We start from the raw sequence: 21,531 nt of genomic DNA on the forward strand, positions 1-21,531 counted from the left end.
CATTAATCTTATATTGTCTGGTGAAGGCGGAGAGCCAGACACACAGGAATCTTGTATGGCAGCATTATAAGCTGGCACCTCCCGCGTGGCAGCAGGTTATGTATACAAGGACAGGTGAAGGGCAATGTACCAATCGCAGGCTAGCCAGACTTTCCTCTGCTCTGGTCTTGTAGGAATCCCCAAGGTCCACGCAGGTCAATTGCTTTGTGTCAAGGAAATACGGAAAATGTTGCCTCCTGCCTACACGTCTGTGTATAGTCTGGGCGGGTGTCCTTATAGAAACCTGTGAGTCAGGCCGTGGTGTATGACAAAAATTATGTACGGTACTTTACACTTTTGCTGCAGCATGTTATGCCTGTAAGGCTACGATCACATAAGCGTCTTTGGGCGCAGCGTCGTCGACGCAACCCAAAACGCAATACACAACGCAGCGTTTTTTGACGCATGCGGTCAAACCCAATAAAAATTAAATAAACCACCATAAATTGCAAGAAAAAGAAAAATGTCACACACATAAAAAAACAACAAACATTGCAAAGAAGAAATTATATACTTACATCTCTTGAAGGCAGAGCTGTGTCTCATGTACTCTCTGTTTCCAGACGTGCAGGCAAGTGAAATACAATGCAATCACCCTTTTTTTATATCTATGGGGTGGTCTTGTCACTGTCTAGACACTTCATCACTTGTTTTTTACTCCAAAGGCGCATGCGTCGAACAACGCGGGTCAACGCAGGCACCTGCGCCCTATGCGTTGTACATAGACAGTAATGTGGTTTTTGGGCGCATTTACGACGCAAGTGCGTTGCATGTGTTGTTTACCGGAAATTTGGCGCAGGAAAAATGCAACATGTAGCGTCGGCCGCGCCCTGTCTGGTGCGCCCAAATGACGCATGCGTCGTACAACGCTTGACCGCATACCAGTGCATGTCCATGCGCCCCCCATGTTAAAGATAGGGGCGCATGACGCATGCGTTGGTATCCGTCGACGACGCTGCGCCCAAAGACGCTAATGTGAACGTAGCCTAACACACTTACTGGGAAGCTGTAATAAATTTCTTCATTTTGTTTAATTGGAAATAATAAAAAAAAAAATAGAAATTCAAAATTTTAGAGCAAATTATTCCTGCTTTTCATTATGCAATCTGATATGATGTGACACTTCCACCCACAATCATAGCGTAAGTCTCTGTAAAGAGATCATGGAGGTTTTTACACTATCAAGATATAAATAAAAAAAAAATATATATATATTTATATATAAAGAGTTGGACCTGGAGGAAGACACATGTGGTGTTGAAACATGTCGTCCATAAGGAATTGAATGTATGCAGTATTGTTACTGAAGAAATCTGGAACTTTTTAATGGATAAATAAAAGGTATATTTTACTCCACCATTGGACTGATCGCTGGAGAAACAAAAAGTATGTGTATATATATATATATGTATATATAATATATAACTCTAGAATTGTGGCTATAGCCAGGGTCCTGCAGCTCAGCCCGATTCAATTGATTCAATACGAGTGGCGGTCTTTTTGAATAGACGTCAAACCCTTTTTAATGATTTTATACGATCCCTTTTCAAGTGTCTGGAAGCCCCTCTTATTAAATTCTCTGCTATTCAGCTGGACTTTAAAGCGGACCTGTCACCCTGTCACAGTTTCCAGTTTTATCCGCATTGCTCCTGAGTTTTCGTTTTATTTGTTATTTATTTTAAATATGGTAGTTCCGGAGATATGAGCCTTTTTAATTAGAGGTCATTTTTATAGTCTTTCCAAGAGAGCGGTTCTCAGAGTAAGAACGCAGAGCAGACCATAGACACGCCCCAGAGGATCCTGTGCGAAACGCACCCTTGTAAAGACCATAATAATGAATACTGAATTAAAAAGCCCATATCTAGAACTGTACGGCCGATTAAAATAAATTCCAGGAGAGCAGTGGGAATTACAGAAGATCAAAAACTGGCCACTTTTGTCCTGGTGGCAGGCCCTGTTTTAGATGTATAATAAATGTGATTATAACTATAAAGCTTTTACTTTTCACCTGACTGTACCCTTTGCGCAGGCCTAATCGTCATTAATAAAATTGGTGCAGCACGAGAGACGTTTGCAGAATGTCGATGTAGGTACATTGTAATTTCGGCAACCGTGTAGATTAAAAATAGGCCATAATTAAAAGATGAAAAGGTCCCCATACACATCAAACTAATGTTATGTGAACCCACCAATATTGAGTGGATCGGCCAACAGTCTAATGTGTATTGGACCCCCCCCAACTTTCCTTCCAGAAAATTGTCAGGAAAGAGAAGGATCCATCTTGTCTGATTTCAGATTGCTATAGGAGATAAGCTGCCACCAGAGATGTCTCACAGTGGCTCTCACAGAGCAAACTCAGCCGAGTAAGCTCTTGTCTATATAGTCAGGCAAGATAGCTGTTGGCCGAACGATCATTTAGCCTACAGCTATCTAGAGCTTAGGAGGGCGTTTAAGACTATTCCCTACATCACTCTTACAAGAGGGCTCAGTACTTTATCAGAATTGTTTTTAAGGCCAGAAATCTGGAAGGACTCCAAAGTTGGTACCTTCTATGTCGATATTAAGATTCCTGTAGGGTGTGTGAGTGCTCTTCCCATTAATGAGACAGATTGGGCCCTTTCACTTCATGTTCTTATCAAACCTTGATGGCATGAAGACTCTAGCATGGTAGAGTAATGAGGGGGTGATACACTGAGATGATTAAGATGAAGAGATGTAGTAGGGTACAACATGGAGGTAATATCTGAGTTGAAGAAGAGGTGTAGTAGGGTGCATCATGGATGTAATATTGGAGTAATTTTAGAGGGGTTGTAGGGTTCATCATGGAGGTAATATAGGAATAGATGAAGAGGTGTAGTAGTAGGGTGCAGCAGGAGGTACTATCGAAGTAATTTTAGAGAGGTTGTAGGGTTCACCATGGATGTAATATAAGAGTAGATGAAGAGGTGTAGTAGGGTGCAGGATGGAGGTACTATCGGAGTAATTTTAGAGGGGTTGTAGGGTTCATCATGGAGGTAATATAGGAATAGATGAAGAGGTGTAGTAGGGTGCAGCATGGAGGTACTATCGGAGTAATTTTAGAGGGGTTGTAGGGTTCATCATGGATATAATATCGGAGTAATTTTAGAGGGGTTGTAGGGTTCATCATGGATGTAATATGGGAATAGATGAAGAGCTGTAGTAGGGTGCAGCATGGAGGTAATATGGGAATAGATGAAGAGGTGTAGTAGGGTGCAGCATGGATGTAATATGGGAATAGATGAAGAGGTGTAGAGTGCAGCCTGGATGTAATATTGGAGTAATTTTACAGGTGTCGTAGGGTTCAGCATGGAGGTAATATGGGAATAGTTGAAGAGCTGTAGTAGGGTGCAGCATGGATGTAATATGGGAATAGATGAAGAGCTGTAGTAGGGTGCAGCATGGATGTAATATCGGAGTAATTTTGGAGGTGTAATAGGGTGCAGCATTGAAATAATATTGGAAATGAATCAGATGTGCTCTCAATGATGTTTCCTATTGGCTTTCTTCCAGGTTGGATAACATATCTAGAAATCTAGGTGTTGCTACCGTATTCGCATGCATACAGATGAGTAGACATACATTGGTATAACTCATTAGCATTTCCTCCTATTGCTAAGATATCGGCAAACATTCAGGTTGATACTTTTGGGCAGGTTATAATTGAATTTACAGAACTGAACGAGCTAATTGGCCCAAAGTTTTTTAAAAATTAAAATAAAATTTACGCTTGCTTAAAGCAATGTTTGATCCCAGTGAACAGCAGAGCATAAATATCTTCAGTCGACATCTGTAAAAAAAAAAATATATATCCAAATTGTTTGCTGAAATTTTTTAAAATATTGTGGAGTTCCCCGTATTGGGCGACTTTGTCTAAGCCTTCTACCATGAATGTAAAAATGCTACCTTTGATCTTTTATAGACGTAAAATCTTTTGTAAATACGTCTTTTTGTGTGTCGTTTAACAGGCAGCATTGTTTTCTATAACCTTTTGTTTCTGACCTGGAATTTTTTTTATTTTTTGCTTTCAGAATTATTTATTTCCACCCTTCGCACCTCCTTACTTATTTCTGCCTTTTGAGCTCTTGCTGTGTTTTTGAACAATTGACTACTGAAAAATTAGATAAAAAGTATACAATGGGTATTTACTGCCTCCTGTGCCCTTGGGGTCGGTAACCTTTTTTTTGGCAGCATGATAAGCTTTGTTTAATGTTTTTGCTGCCCGCGTCCTTCTCACCTGGCGGGCAGCATCTACAGGTGCCTGGGAGATGTGTGTCGAAAACTGGTTTTCTCCAGGCAGCAGCTGTTACGACGGTCTAGACATTATGCAAATAAAGCTGCTCTCCCGTTTGTCTGGAAGTGGCTGGGGCCTGCCCCGCGCTTGGCTGCTGGAGTCACACTTCAACTTGTGTTACCGGGGAATATAAATATAGCTGTGACTCCGAACACCCTGAACTTGCCCCCCTTCTAGTCGAGCTGCATGGTTGTCATTGTTTTTGCAATTTTTCATTTTTATTTTTTTTTATATTTAAAATTCCATAATAAAGCCTGGACTTCATCTCAATGGGTCGAATATTTTCCATGATTGCATTTTAATACGGAAAATTTATAAAATGTAAATTATCAGGCAAACGGTCCAAAAATAAATTTCAGTCCTTTAGAAAAAGAAAAACATAGCTTAATAAAAAAAAAAATCAAGCCCCCAAAAATGTGGCTTGCTACTTGCCCAGATGACCTATGTTAACCCTTTCTTCTCGATGAATTTCAGAGTTTTTCGAAGCGTTTTTTTTTTTTTATTTTAGTTTTATATACTAGATATAGAAATAAAAAATGTAAATTATCAGGCAAACGGTCCAAAAATATATTTCGGTCCTTTAGAAAAAGAAAAACATACTGCTTAATAAAAAAAAAAAAAAAATCAAGCCCCCAAAAATGTGGCTTGCTACTTACCCACATGACCTATGTTGTTAACCCTTTCTTCTCGATGAATTTCAGAGTTTTTCGAAGCGTTTTTTTTTTAATTTTAGCTTTATATACTAGATATAGAAATAATTCTAAATAATAAGCCTTTTTTTTTTTTGCCTTATGTAAAAAAAAGTTACAGTGAAAAAAATATATTCTATATAAAAATGGGCAATGAAGTGGTACAGCTCTGATTATATATGTTATTCACAAATCATTCTAATCGTTTTGTGCTCGGATCATCTTCTGGTGTGGGGTGGAATTTTGGAACAAGGCGAGAGAGGGAGTCTAAATCTTTTAGAGGCTGAGATAAGTGGTATGACAGGAGTTGAAAGTCAGTGGCAGAGCGCTTGCGGACCAGAATCCCAATGAATTCCAAGCGTCTCCCTTCACAGACAGCCGCAACTAACGAGATTAGATTTTTATACATTTCAGACTCTCTGATCCCCATGCTTGAGTGAGTGCCGAAATTCCAGTGTTTACACTTTGCTGCCGCAGGGCTGCGGGGCGGCATGAGATGGCATATTTTATGAAGCGTCTTTCTATCCATCTGACCGTCTGTCTGTTTATCATTAATAGGGCGCCTGTTTGTAATTCCACTTGCTTTAGGCGGCAGCAGCAGCAGCATCCGAAAAGATGCCCGCGCTTTGGTGGAAGCCGCTAAAGAGCTTCGGTGGTTGCATTTACTGAATTAAAGTGGCCCTTCCAAATTCCCAAAATGATGCGGCACAGTGGGTACAAGTCAGAGAGTTTTTTTTTTATATATATATATAAGATGCCCCATATCTATCACATCTCTTCTGATGATCTTTTAGCCTTGGTGGCCACATGCCAAGGAGTAGAAATTTCTTCGCTCAACAGTGCCACCCTTGCCCTTTTTATTAATTTATTTTACTCACTTATATAGCACCATTATTTTCACACTGCTTTACAGACATCTTCCTCATTTAGGCATGAAACCCAACACGGGGAGAACATTCAAACTCCTTGAAGATGTCGTCCTTGGGATTTGAACCCAGAACCCCAGTGCAGCAAAGGAACAGTGCTAACCACTAAGACACCATGCTGTCCATGTATTGTGTCTGGTACTCGCATAATTACAATACTATAAACAAGAGTGGAGCTACTTTTTTGGGAAAACATCAGAACCATTTTTTCTAGTTCTACCTTTAAAATTGACAGGGCCAATTAAATTAGTCTCCATTTGCCCATACTTCCGAACTTAATCTGCCACCCAACAAGGTACCATCTTCTTCCTTAGATGCAATGCCTAATCTTTCAGTGTAGGTGAGCCCATGTAGACACACCTCTCCTTCCATATGCAAAAGCATAAATGTGTCTGGTGGTGCCAACCCAAAATGTTGTTGTTTTTAATTTTGAATGGTTGGACTTTGTTATACTAAACTTTGTGCCATAAATGGTCCATGATATCCTTCCTATGCCATGTTTCCATGAAACAAAACATTATCAGGATCTATATAGAGAGAGACATGTGGGAATAAGTCCTCATTGAAGTAGTCCATGAATAAAATCTTGTGTTGATCAGAAGTACTTGTAAGGGATCCAAAAACATGTCTCCTTAATTTTTTTTTGCTCCCCGTCCATGGATCTGGTCCTACATCACCCATATTTAATCTGGGTTGGTCGTCCATCCTAAGTTAAATGGGTTTTTTTCCGTTGTGAGAAGGTGCAAACCACATGGGTCCCTTTCCCCACCGTCTCGTAGCATGGGAACCAATTTTATCCATGCTGCAGAGCATGCAAAACAAATATCCTAGGTGTAATTGTTCTTGAACTATAAAAAGAAAGAGGTGAACAGCGTTCTTCTGGGACTCCATTATCGTTCGGTAAGCAAAACTCTTTACCTTACGTGACCTTTGCCAAGCCGGTCAGATACTGAGTCCTAAAAATATACTATTTGTTTCAAGTTTAAAAAAGAAAAAAAAACTGATGAGTGCCTTTTAAGCTAAGAGTATGTCCTTGTATCACTGCCTCTTATCTGCTTGATGATGCCATACAGAGAAATGTTTTTAGCTTTTATTTTTTTCAGTGAAGACCTACCGTAGATTAGAAGTTCAGATGGTGACTCCTTCATAGGTTGCGTCATGTCACATGCAGTTCCGTAGACTATTTTTTTTAGACTGGTTCTTACTCGCTGTACATAGCAAATGTGTTCAGAAACCTTCACAACGGGGAAGCTGGAGAATCAAAAACTAGGTATAAAATGATGGCTGAGCATTGTGACCTATACATTTTTTCCACAAAAAAAATCTTGATCTGGCAATCCACTTTTGTACGTTGCACTGCACTTGTTGATTCTCTAAAAACAAGTTGAATATGAATGAAAAATCCAGAAGTTCTAAAAAATCACAAGGTCTAAGCTGTTTTGATGATGCAGTAAATACTGTAAAAATTACCATACAGAATCGTGATGTGATAATTGTCATTTTTGCCTGGCATGACATCATGTTTATCAATTATTTGGGATTTTGCCCAAATTCTAACCCGTATTAGGCTAGGTTCTGTATACTCCAGTTTTTTTGGGTGATAAAGATGACTTTACTTGTGATATGTGAGCAAACAGGAAATTTCGAAAACAAACTAGTTTTTAATTTAAGACTTTAACTACCATAAAGAGGCAAAAGCTTAAAAAAGGAAAAACACGCAATAACAAAAGAAAAGGTTTATTAACCTAAAATAGCTACGGTAATTGGTGCAGAAATGCTGCTGAAAATCATAGCATTATAAAATGCACCAAATCCTTACAGTGAGAACATAGCCTTAAGTATTTTACTTGGTTGCTACTCATAGTAGTTTTGCATTTTTAACATGTCAAAAAAGTGTTTGACTGTTTTTGAAGGCCTCTGGGAAACAAAATTCTTCCAGTCAGTTACAATGCTCAGGAAGAGAATTCGGCCATTTGCCATCCTGTTAGATTCGATAGTTGTTTGTGTGATGATAGCAGGGCTTGATCTGCACAGAACTTGTCATGTCTGCTGGGTTCAGAGCCAGGGTTCCTCCCAGAGAGCCTGTACAAGGAGCTCGCTCATAGTCGAGGAGGGGCTGTGTCTCTAGAGAACTGCATGTTGCTTTAAAGAAGTCTTTATTTTGCTACCAGCCTGGAGTCTGTGAATCACTGGTCATCTTGACAAGGGCAGGGCAATTACATCTGGAATGTACTCCCCGAGTTCATGAGTGTAGCTGCCAAGATAAGGCCACAGAGGCCATCCTTAATCATTCCAGTGCACAACTAGGTTCTGCCACTTTTGTGGGGAGCTGAGGGCGGGAATATGTCTTTCTGAATATGACAGAGGTTTCCTTCTCCTTCACAGTAATTAATATATATATATATATATATATATATATATATATATATATATATATATATATATATATATATAAAAAAATCCTTGTATAAAAAAGTGTGCAAGTTTTTTGACGCCAGAGATGAATATTTGCCAAATATTTTGAATATATTGGGTTAATTTTGGGAGGGATGCCTACTAATGGGAATAAACACGTCTTGGAAAAAAATTGCACACATAGTACTGTTCCATTTATTTATTTTTTGTCTTTTCAGTGATCTTCTGAAAGGACCACTGTTGAGCCAGCGAAAATTATTTTATGACCCCACCAGATGAATCAAGACATTTGTTGATGAGAACTTTGCAGTTGTTAATGTCACTGCTGTTCTGGTGGCTATCGGCTCGAGTAAATGAGCCTTTAATCGGGAACAAGCGTTTGTTAGGGCGCAGTCAGACGGCCGTATAAATTGGACGTGAATCAGAATGCAGTGCACGGACTGGAAATGCGTGAAGCTGTCACGCTCCAGTCAGGAGAGCCACATGCCAGTGCGAGCATTGTGGTCCGATCTACGTCCGATTTATACGGTTGTCTGACTGTGCCCTTGGATCATCAGCTTGTGTAAACATGCTGACACTCTGCCAACAAAAATCTTATTGCTTGGGTGATTAGATCGTTCATTTCGTCATTAAAATCATCATTCTCTGCAGCACATCGCCCTGTGATAACAATTGATGTGCTGCTGAGAACTGATATTTGATCGATCGTACATTCTGTGGTTATAGAACGGTCATTATTGGCCTGTCTTAATGGGCTTTCAAGCGACCGCTGATTGGTGTGTGTATAGAGCTGGTTGGCAGTCATTCAACGGCTCCAGTCAGTTTGTCTAAATGGGCTCTAACAGGGTCAGGGGCAATATTCTGGCCTATATTCTTGTCCCTCAAATGATACAAGCAGATAAGATAGAAAATGTTTTTTTTTTTCCTGAAGCATATGGGTGTCTTTTTAATCTGTGACCCAACTCTGGCTACAGACATTGAGGGTGTCTTTTTAATCTGTGACCCAACTCTGGCTACAGACATTGAGTCTCCAAGTGTAGTGGTTTTATGCGATTAGAGTATCACCGCTTTATAAATCACCCCGTTGGTTGTTTTACGGATTCATTGGTTAATGATTATCCAGTTTATCAGACTCCGGTATCATTTTAGTGTGGTGTTTGGCAAAGCTTCCATGTCTGGGTGCTATAACAAAAGGCAATGAAGGTCACCTTACAGGCGGAGGTTAGATTGTGAATCGGCGGAGATACATGTGTTGTGAAGGACGACAACTCCAGATAGTGTGCCAGTAAGCTCTACAAGCAGAAGCCAAGGTGTCCATGTGATTCTTGTTGGAAACAAACTTTTTTGTTTTCTGAGTAATTAATTTGTGATTTTGTGTGTTTTAACTATGGCAGCACAACCAGCTCATGGTTTCTTCTCTCTTCCTTGCAGCGGAACTGGAATTTGTTCAGATAATCATCATTGTCGTGGTGATGATGGTGATGGTCGTAGTGATCACATGTCTCCTAAACCACTACAAGCTTTCTGCACGATCCTTCATCCACCGGCACAGCCAAGGCAGGAGGAGGGAGGAGAACCTGTCTTCAGTAAGTCTTCCCACCTTGATTTTCAGAGCACAATTGTTTGAGATTGAGATGGAGGCTGTTTGCACACAAAGTTTTTTTTTGCTGAGTTTTCAGAGCAGAAACTCAATTTGAGGATGTAATTTTGAGAATTGGAGGAGGATTTGAAGAGTTTCTGCTCATGTTCTGCTTGAAAAACTCTGTGTGTACATAGCCTTATTTAACAAAGATGACTTTAAATTGGCCAGGGTTGCCTAGAAGAGAATTGAAAAGATTTTGTACATCTATATAAAATGAATCCTTGAGAACCATGGTTGAGAGCTCCAGCAATGCTGCCCCTAACCCTTTCCAAAATAGAAGAGGTGAAGTCTAGTGATGATCGAGTTAGTTTTTTTTAAAGAGTATTCTCAGGTGCTAACCTATTGTCTTCGGCGTACTCGAATAATATGTTTGAGTCCCCACGGCTGCATGTCTTGTGACTGTTCGACAGGCGCAACACATGGAGGGATTGCCTGACATCCCTGAGTATTTGACCATCTCGTAGGTCCATAGAACAAATGAGCTCTAGGAGGTTGATCATGGAACCTACTCATAGGGTCATCATTGATGTTTGACAACTTCTTGGCACTTCTGGTTTATTTCAGACAAAAGGATGCACCCTAGTATATATATATATATGTGTGTGTGTGTGAAGGTGTGTCCAAACTTTTGGTCTGTACTGTGTATGTGTATATATATATATATATATAATGCAGTGCAGACCGAAAGTTTGGACACACCTTCTCATTTAAAGATTTTTCTGTATTTTCATGACTATGAAAATTGTACATTCACACTGAAGGCATCAAAGCTATGAATTAACACTTGTGGAATTATATACTTAACAAAAAGTGTGAAACAACTGAGATTATGTCTTATATTCTAGGTTCTTCAAAGTAGCCACCTTTTGCTTTGATGACTGGTTTGCATACTCTTGGCATTCTCTTAATGAGCTTCAAGAGGTAGTCACCGGGAATGGTCTTCCACAATCTTGAAGGAGTTCCCAGAGATGCTTAGCACTTGTTGGCCCTTTTGCCTTCACTCTGTGGTCCAGCTCACCCCAAACCTTCTCGATTGGGTTCAGGTCTGGTGACTGTGGAGGCCAGGTCATCTGGCGTAGCACCCCATCACTCTCCTTCTTCGTCAAATAGCCCTTACACAGCCTGGAGGTGTGTTTGGGGTCATTGTCCTATTGAAAAATAAATGATGGTCCAACTAAACGCAAACAGTTGGAATAGCATGCCGCTGCAAGATGCCGTTGTAGCCATGCTGGTTCTGTATGCCTTCAATTTTGAATAGATCCCCAACAGTATCACCAGCAAAGCACCCACACACCATCACACCACCTCCTCCATGCTTCACGGTGGGAACCAGGCATGTAAAGTCCATCTGTTCACCTTTTCTGAGTCGTACAAAGGCACGGTGGTTGGAACCAAAGATCTCAAATTTGGACTCATCAGACCAAAGCTCAGATTTCCACTGGTTTAATGTCCATTCCTTGTGTTCTTTAGCCCAAACAAGTCTGTTCTGCTTGTTGCCTGTCCTTTCCAGTGGTTTCCTAGCAGCTATTTTATCATGAAGGCCTGCTGCACAAAGTCTCCTCTTAACAGTTGTTGTAGAGATGTGTCTGCTGCTAGAACTCTGTGTGGCATTGACCTGGTCTCTAATCTGAGCTGCTGTTAACTTGTGATTTCTGAGGCTGCTGACTTGGATAAACTTATCCTCAGAAGCAGAGGTGACTCTTGGTCTTCCTTTTCTGGGGCGGTCCTCATGTGAGCCAGTTTCTTTGTAGCGCTTGATGGTTTTTGCTAATGCACTTGGGGACACTTTCAAAGTTTTCCCAATTTTTCGGACTGACTGACCTTCATTTCTTAAAGTAATGATGGCCACTCGTTTTTCTTTACGTAGCTGCTTTTTTCTTGCCATAATACAAATTCTAACAGTCTATTCAGTAGGACAATCAGCAGTGTATCCACCAGACTTCTGCACAACACAACTGATGGTCCCAACCCCATTTATAAGGCAAGAAATCACGCTTATTAAACCTGACAGGGCACACCTGTGAAGTGAAAACCATTTCTGGTGACTACCTCTTGAAGCTCATCAAGAGAATGCCAAGAGTGTGCAAAGCAGTCATCAAAGCAAAAGGTGGCTACTTTGAAGAACCTAGAATATAAGACATAATTTCAGTTGTTTCACACTTTTTTGTTAAGTATATAATTCCACATGTGTTAGTTCATAGTTTTGATGCCTTCAGTGTGAATGCACAATTTTCATAGTCTTTAAAAGTCTGTAAAATCTTTAAATGAGAAGGTGTGTCCAAACTTTTGGTCTATACTGCATGTATATATATATATATATATATGGTGCCAATTTCCTCATGCCCGGTTATAATCCAAGATATTTTACATTAATTAAAATGCGTCAGATACGACGTCTTCCTGTCTTGCTAAATTAAGTTGGATACCAGTATTAGTGGGATTACAATTACTGCCTTAGCTCTTCGCATGCCAGTTGGAGACCGCTGTACCAAATGCTAAACCCCCCCCAAAAAAAAACGCGTTTCTGGCGAATACTTTTCAGAGAGACAATGTAAAATTCCAGTTTACAAAAATATATTTTAACCTACTGTTTATCCCCACCCCATTTCCCCATACAAAATCCCGACTATTCCTCCAAGCTGATAAAGGGAATGGATATGTCAGAGCTCAGGAGTCTGATCATCTTAGTCAAACTGTAGGCTGCCTTTGGCGAGGGGGCTGACCTTATGTGAAAGAAAAAATCTAAAAGTTCAAAAAGGATTGGGGTGAATTGTTTCTTAATGCCTATTCAAGTCAGGAAGTTAAAAGAATTCTTAAGAGACCCTCTCCTCCATATTGACATTATGCATAAAATCTCAATCTTATTGCTCAAAACACTCGACAAGGCCTCAAGCCAATAGTTATGATTGGTATTTTTTTCTTTGTGTGATATAGGAAGGAAGCCTGTGGCCTTCAGAGAGCACAGTATCGGGAAACGGGGTGGCAGAGGTAAGATGGCAAATCAGATGCATTTTGACTGCTCTCATTGACTTCATTGATTTAAAAAAGATTAAGATTGAGTACCTGCAACCTTTTTCCCCCCCCTTTTTTTTTTTTACTTTGGTGAGGATGTGAAGATATGTTGAGATTTGACGTGTCAAGGTCTTTAAGTTTTTAAAATAAATATTTTTAATTGTTTATGTTGAAATGTCAGTTCATAGTTCTTAAAGGAGCATGCAAATTAAACCCATGATATTAATGTACAAGCACCATTGTATTGAATTTTTTAATATTTACATTCTTTCATTTGTTGCCCCCTACAGCACATTTACACACCAAGACCCTCAGACAGACTCAGCATCCCACCTTTCCTCCAAAGAGATCGCTTCAACCGCTTCCAGCCCACCTATCCCTATATTCAGCACCAGATTGACCTCCCGCCCACCATTTCTTTATCAGACGGAGAGGAGCCACCACCGTACCAAGGACCTTGCACTTTGCAGCTCCGTGACCCTGAACAACAGATGGAACTGAATCGAGAGAGTGTGCGTGCGCCTCCAAACCGCACCATCTTTGATAGTGACTTAATCGATAGTTCAGTCTACGGAGGACCATGTCCCCCGAGCAGCAACTCCGGAGTGAGCGCCACCTCTTACAGCAGCAACGGGAGAATGGAAGGTCCACCGCCAACTTATAGTGAAGTCATAGGTCATTACCCCGGGTCCTCATTTTACCAGCATCAACAAAACATGGGCACTCCCTCAATATTAGAAAGCAGCAGACTTCACTTGCAAAGTAATGTTCTCGACAGCACAGTTGCACGGAGCAAAGACAAGGACAAACAAAAAGGACAGCCGTTTTAGGATCAAAAAACACAGAACTGATTGGCAAAAAAAAGTGGAAATCCGTAAACGCTGCACTTCTAAGCCGGCCCGTTTCGTTGTCAGCCGGGTCGCAATGTGGTTGCGTGCCTTTCTGATGACCAACAGATTGCAGTGGCAAAAACTTTTAAAGAAGACGACGGGGAGGAGGGAGCGAGTAAATGTTAAGCAAGAAAACCCTCCCGGCCTCTTCACCTTCTTCCTGTATAAATATTTAGTTGTTTTGTCTGGTTTGAATGCACAAGCCGAGGAAGCTTGCAATCCTGTTTATATGTTTCGCTGTGTCTTGGATTCCCCTTACACAGTTGCCCTTTTCGAAGTTGACTAGCCTGCGTGAGTGCTTACCTATATACCCCTCCATCACCTTATATCTATATATATATATATAATGTACTTTTTTTTTTTTAAGTATCTCACTTAATGTTAAAGAAAAGGAAACAAAATCCTGAAATATTTGCACAAAACTTTTTGTTAAAGAAAAAAAAAGAAAAAAGACTTGCAATATCTAAATATATATGAGAACTAAGAGAAAAAGAGTATGAGTGATGGGGAAGTATTTTTGTATTTGAAAAGGGCCTTTACATTTTGGGATGTTTTGTTTGTCAGAAAATGGATGTAAAAAAAAAATGGAGAAACATTTTTTTTTTCGGGGGAATGAGTCGATTTGTTGAGTGCCAACTCTGAAAGAGTGTTTGAAAAAAAAAAAAAAGTTAAAAAAAGCGGGGACTAGAGTTATTTATATAAATGTAAAAAAAAATTGCACTATTTTTTGATATGACTATAGCAGTCCTTGTGTTAACAACAATGTATCATGTCTACCACAAAGAAATACAAAACTGAAAAAAAGAAAAAAAAATATGGAAAAATAAAAAAAGAAAGTTATGTGCTGCATTGATCAACTATGTTCTAAACCCCCAAATTAAAATAATTAAAAAAAAATTACAGCACTTGTTTTTTTCACAGATTTGGATTGGTGAAGTCTTGGGTTGGAAGATTTTGGCTTTATGAAGCAAAAAATGTTTAATGTTTTCTCGGATGTAGCACATGGCACATTTGAAGGGTTTTTCTGGTAACTTATCAACTTACCTGTAGGTCTGTGTCGTTTTAAATGCCTGTTCTTGATAAAAACTTGACCTTGTTTTTGAGACTCAACCAGTTTTTGAAAATTTGCATGATAGGTGAAAACCCCTTTAAACTCTGCTTCTGTCCCCCCTAAGGTCAATAAAGGCAGTCAGATTGTGACCAAAAACATAGGATGTGGCCTATTCACTAGGAAAGTTCTGATCTGATTGGCTGTATTTGGCAGGTCCGCTTCTTTTTGCCTGCACTATTTTTGTACCTAGACCCCATGGTGCTTACATCAATGCATAGTCTTCTCTGTTTGCCTGTGCCTGCTTTTTTTTTTTAAAGAGACAGTACTTTATGTGCAATTTCTCTTTTGCCGAGAATGCAAAGTTTAAGAAAACTAGAAAAAAGAAAAGAATTGTACATTTAAAACTACATCACATTCAGACCCGACCCATCCAGTACTGCTGATACATTCCCTATTAGACCAGAAGCAGTAATTGGGCCAATTTCCTAATCTTAATTGGAAAAAAATATATTCTTATTTAAGAGCTTCTGTTACACAGTTCTGTTTTTCTTTTCCTTAAAGGTCTTAACAGATTGACAGGAAACATATCGTTCCTGTACAATGCCAATGGCTCAGTTCGCCGGCAGCCACTTGGCGTTGTGTTAATGTCTACCATTGTGCTTGCAACAGAACAACGCAAAACCATAATCCAGGCTTGTGCAAAATGTTCACTAACATGCTGGGACTTGTAGGCATTTATTACTTATATATTTTTTTTTGTTTTGATGGCTACTATAGATCTAATTTTCCAATAATGGTTATAACATCATTTTTTTATATGTATCTGTATTAATTTTTCAAAATAATCAGGACACGGTAACAGAGAACGGTGGGAAGGGAAATATTTTTTTTCTATCAGCAGGGCCTGCTGGAGATTTTAACTCTACCACCAATTGGGCTATATCTGGACTCCTATGTAAAAAAAAATAATATATATATATATATATATATATATATATATATATATATATATATATATATATATATATATATATATATATATATATATATATATATATATATATATAGTTGAGTACTCTGTAGAACACATTCTTGGCAAAATTGAGCAGTAACTTCAATATTTTGCTATAAGAGCTGCCAGGACCCATCACAACAAAAGATCCTATGCATTTTTTGTTTCTCGTTTTTGGACGCCCAAAAATAATCCACAAGAAATCCCAAAACAATGCCTCTACTTGTCATTCTGAATTCTTTTTTTTTTCTTCAAATTTTAAGACTACACTGACTGATGTTAAGGCAATAAATGAAGTTTTTGGGAAATAATCTGATTTTTGCTATTTTTTTTTTAAATACCATAACTTGATAAATATGGGTCCTAGATTATCCTCTGGGAACATGGGGTAAGGAATGGGGCTGGCTACAGATATTGGAAGTCTCTTCTAGTGTAGGAAAGTTTTCTTAGTGTTCATCATGGGCCAATTTTTTTTATTTTTTTTTTTACTAGTCTTGAATGATGACGGACAGGAGCTTTTTAGACTCTGACTACAACTCCCAGCATTTTAGTAGTTGTTTGGATTAGTTTTCAATACAGTCGCTCTATCGCTACCTAAACGATATTATGTCTCGCTAGGACACCGCTTAAGCTTTTCACACCAGATTAGAGTCAATGGGTCAAGCACGGCATAAATTAGCTCTTCTAACTGCTAATTATAGTGATTAACGGACCTTCCAAGTGAACTGAATTGAGATTTCATCCGAAATCTATATCTCCGTGAGCTTAAAATGACAAGATATTTTTCTTCTCTTTAGCGAAACTGCAATTCAGCCAGAAATGTTACAACCTTAACAAGCTTAAAAGCAAACAGGACCCTCCGCGCCTTCCCCGGCCAGCAACGCTTTTCAGCAATATATCACAAGATATCTCGTCCCTTATTACCCCTGTAACGTCACTATAGACACTTTTTTTTTCTCCCCACAATTTATAATACCATTTTGAGAAAATTCAAAATACTGTTGTAACTGAAAAAAATAGATCAAAGCTCTCAGTTTCCACAAATTATCTATCTGTAAATTCCTTTCTCTACCCCCCCTCAATTTTGTAGAAATATTTTTCTCATTTTATTTAATAATAATTGGAGTAAAAATAAATCTGATTTACAACCTTTTCAAAAAGTTTTTCATGGCAAAAAAAAGCTTTACAATATCTCCTCCTCCTCCAAAAGTCTAAAGAGAAAAAAATTAAAACTTGTTGCATCAATTGTTAAACTGTGTGATATTATACCAGCTGTTGTGCCACCTTTTTGAAATGCTTCCGTATAGACTTGAATAACCAAAAAAAAAAAGTTTTGAGTATGTTTTTTATTAATTGTTCATCGTTGTAGGGCTACGAATCATAGCATGCGTCACGAATGCTCATCCCTCTTCCTCCCGCCCCGCCCATGAGGAACAAAGTTTTAAATAAAAGGTTAGGCATTGTAAATTGTAATTTTTTTGTTAATGGGTGGTGGGAGGGGCGGTGGGAGACTTAAGAAAGTTTACAAGGGAGGGTTGGTGTTCTGAAACACACTCTCCGTTTTGGGCAGATGGTTACGGATTGTAGGAAAGTGTTGTTCTTCTTCTTCCTATAAGGGGTTTCTGAATTTGCACAAGATTTTACAAAAAAAAAAATATATTCTTTCAAGGTAAACTCGAACCAGCAGTGACCTCCTGTAAATGGACTGAAAATATAAAACAAAAAGTATAATAAGGCAATAAGTATTGATTTATAGTTTCTTATTCTGTTTCCAATTTTTGTTTTTTATGTAGTTTTCCAAAATTTGCTTTGTGGAGGAAAAAATTTACCAGATGGGGTAAAAGAAAAGTTGTTTACAAAGAAAAGGGAAAAAAACAAACCCAAACTTTTGCCCCTCGCTAACGTGATCGTGGCGTCTTTGTATGATACAAGCATCTGTAGGTATCATTAGGATTTATTTTGGTGTCACGTCAATTTAGTGCCTTACAAACGCCTTCAATGATGATGGGTGGTGGCCGAGTAAAACCAAGTCCAGCTGTCTCTGAAGGATTGCCCTTCCTTATGTGCAGAGACCCAGGCCAAAGGGGTATTTATACTTTTAATATGTCCCCCCCATCTTTCGCTCTAAATCCTATATATAATGTGCCTCGTTCTGTATGGTGCTTGTTATGCAAAGCATTGGACTGTTCCCAAGGTTCTATACAAGCCTTGTTTATAATGCACATATCCTATTGCCAGATCGGCTGAAAACTGTGGTAGATTTTGTATGACGCAAATTGGAGATGGGTGTTTTGGTTGCCCCTACCAAACCCAAAAAATGTGCAAACCAATATCTCGTGTGATTACTTTCTTATACTTTGCTACTGGGGATCGAAGTAACTTTACACTTGTGTGTACTGATCAACACAATGTTGGGAGAAGAACAAACACTTGCTGAATTTTGCAAGAATGATACTTGAGCAGTAAATCAAATTTTTTAAAGGGTCTATCACAATTTTTTTTATTTAAAAAAAAAAAAAATGCATTGTTTTGCGGCACAATTTGTTGGGAGAGTCACATAAATATGTAATGCTTTTTTTTTTGTCCTTTTGCAAAAATCTGTTCCAGTATTAGTCCTATAAGATTCAGCAGTGCAAAAAGTTACTACATTTCCCCCCCGCATGCACACACAACTATGTTTTAAAGGGACACAATTTATTTATTTTATTTTTTTTCAGTTTGTGCCGATTGTAAAAGGGAAGCTCTATTGTCTATAAAGGTTGTATTTTCTTCAAAAACAAATGACTAGTCATGAGTGCTGTCCCAAAAATGGGAGTGCAGAAAAATAATCCTCAATATTTGTTTTAGACTTTATTTTATCCTTTTACCTGTTTTTATTTAGTGTTTGTTAGTTGTTCTTTTTACTGGTTTTCCTGCATTCCCATAGTGTCCCTTTAAAAATTGTTTAGACCAAATTCCTGTAATGGGTTAATTACAGTAGCCAATCAGATTATCTCTTCCGACAGTCTCATACTTGCACTAGACAAATCTTAAAATACCTGGTTGGCTGCTAACGGGTTGCACAATTTTTGGAAGGTGGCAATTTAAGACTGAAGTTGTGTTTGGGGCTTTGCCTTTATTTTTTTTTTGTGTGTGTAAATCTTAGAATTTTTGTTTTCATTCCAACAACAAGTGCACTCTGAACCCTTCGCCCCCCCTTCCCCCCTCTAAATCACATAAATAACTAATGGATATTTTTTGATTTATGGATGGATAAAAAATGGGCTTTTTATAGAATAAATGCTTTTCTGTTATGTATTGAGATCATATGATCGTCCCTGCCATTAACCCAACACGACTGCCATTTTGTAGGCCCAACGAATATATACACCCCTCACCCCTCGATTCCTTAGTATATTATTAATTTGGACTTTACAAATCCGAATGGTCCATACCATAAAAAATGCAGACTAAATTCTTAAATAAATCCACAAAAACTCCCCAATACTTGCTGATTTATTTTTTTTACAATCAGGTGGTGAATAGTTTTTTTAATTTTTCTTTCTTTTTTTTTTATTTATATTCCAATTATTAGTTTAGCCTACAAAATGGCAGCGTTACGGACTTAAAAAATGTTTTATCAATATTGTGACTGATGTTCATTATAGAGCTTAGTCAGCGGCTAAATGAAACCTATATCCATTTTTTATGTATGTTTATTTTTTTTATATATATATATATATATGTGCTTTTTTTTCTTTTTTTTAACAATGCACAATGAGAAAAGCATATTTGCTAACCTAACACTTTTTGTGAGAAGAAGAGGTTAACTAATTTCTTGAATTTTGTGGAATAAATGATGTTTCTAGAAAAATAAAAAAAAAATGTTAAGAAATTGCACTAAACTCTGTGAAAAAATCTAAAAAAAAAAAAAAAAAGGATGAAACGGACATTTGAAGAAAGTTCCCAAGTTACAGGCCTGACTATGAAGCATTTTGTGTGAAAAACTGGGCAAATTTTTTTTTATATATTTTAATATATACATATAAATATATATATCTATAAATATAAACGTTGAAATGTCCCGAAACTTAAGCTACAAATATTGCTGTATAATATTATTCGGCTCGATTACGAGCTACTTTGTGTGCTTGTTCTTTTTCGGATATTTCCGTGACATATATGTATGGCGTTCGTATTTTAGGCAATTTTTATCACAAGTTCTGTTCCAGTCTAATTATGTAAACTACAGCACATTCAATGCAGTACTTAATAATTATTCTAAAAAAAAAAAAATAACTTCAAAAAAAATATTCTAATCATTATAATGTTCTTTTTGCTGCAGTTTATGGTATTTACAGTTGTACTTTGGCAATTTCCAAACTGTTTTTTGCTTACTGTGTATTAGTAGAAATATGTCATACAGATGGCTGCAATACTTACTCTACAATAAAATTTCCTTATATGTTGCCTCCAAAAGTTGTGTTTTTTTTTTTTTTCAAATAAAAATCTTCTAGACAGAAAAAACTTGGCTAAAAACTGTAAAAAGAAAGATCAGAAAATAAAATAAAAATATCCCAAATTAATAGAAGTAGGTTTAGTAATGACGGTATATTCTATACCCAGAAAACTTTCAATCATTTTATAAAAGAACACACTTTTTTCACATGAAAAATTAACGTACAAATGTGTTAAAAAAAAAAAAAAAGGCTAAAGTATTTTTGAACTCTTTTACTCTTTGAACCCCAAAACCATGATTTTAAACAGTCCTGTAGAGGTCAGTTAGCCTGTTCTTGACTTTTGAAAATTAATATATTTTTATACAGTTTAGCAATATTTATAATATAAATTAATATATTAAACAATAATTCAATTAATAATAAACATCCTTTTTGTCTAGAAATGCAGTTTTTTTAAAATATCAAAGCAGTGTTTTGTTTTTTTTTTAAATTAACTACCGTACATTTTTTAGGAGCAAAAGGGATATCTATTATTAATTGAATTATTTTTTATCAATATATTAAAGAGGTTGTCCACCACTTTATAATTGATGACCTATACTTAGGATAGGTCATCAATGTCTTGATAGGTTGGGGTCCTACACCCAACACCTCTGCCGATCAGTCCTTCTCTGTGTCGGCGGCCGGGAAATGCTCAATTTCTGAACTTCTGCCGTCTTCGGATAGTGGCCGCGGCAGGGTACTGCATATCCGCCTCCTACTCAAATCAAAAAGAGGCATATGTGCAGTACTCTACCGTGGCCACTATAGGAAAACGGATCAGCTCTGCAATTGGGGATTTCCTGCTCCGACACCAAGAACAGCTGATCGGAGGGGGTGCTGGACCTTGACCGGTCAGACATTGATGACCTAATGATAAAAGGGGATTGTGCACTACTTCAATATTATTTATTTTGTTATCTTAAAATGGAAAAAAATATGGGATGCCCTGCCATTCTTGTTACTCCTTTTTAGTTTTAATTAACCTGTTAAAAATAAAATAAATGCAGTCCTCGTCTTCTCTTAACTGGAAGGCCACGTTGTTTAATACCCATGTGGGTCCCT

At 37.9% G+C, this 21,531-nt stretch overlaps 1 protein-coding gene across 1 annotated transcript in view; it reads left to right on the top strand.

Annotated features, from left to right (window-relative positions):
- Positions 1-15,964, top strand: part of PMEPA1 (prostate transmembrane protein, androgen induced 1) — a 58,776-nt gene extending 42,812 nt beyond the window's left edge. The window contains exons 2-4 of the mRNA XM_077253122.1: positions 9,813-9,967; positions 12,958-13,011; positions 13,326-15,964. Coding sequence (XP_077109237.1) covers positions 9,813-9,967; positions 12,958-13,011; positions 13,326-13,865 — 749 coding nt within the window. The 3' untranslated portion in view covers positions 13,866-15,964. The remainder of the gene's footprint in view (positions 1-9,812; positions 9,968-12,957; positions 13,012-13,325) is intronic.
- The last annotated feature ends 5,567 nt before the right edge of the window (positions 15,965-21,531 follow it).

Source organism: Ranitomeya variabilis, chromosome 4, assembly GCF_051348905.1.
Source record: "Ranitomeya variabilis isolate aRanVar5 chromosome 4, aRanVar5.hap1, whole genome shotgun sequence".
Taxonomy (NCBI): Eukaryota; Metazoa; Chordata; class Amphibia; order Anura; family Dendrobatidae; genus Ranitomeya; species Ranitomeya variabilis.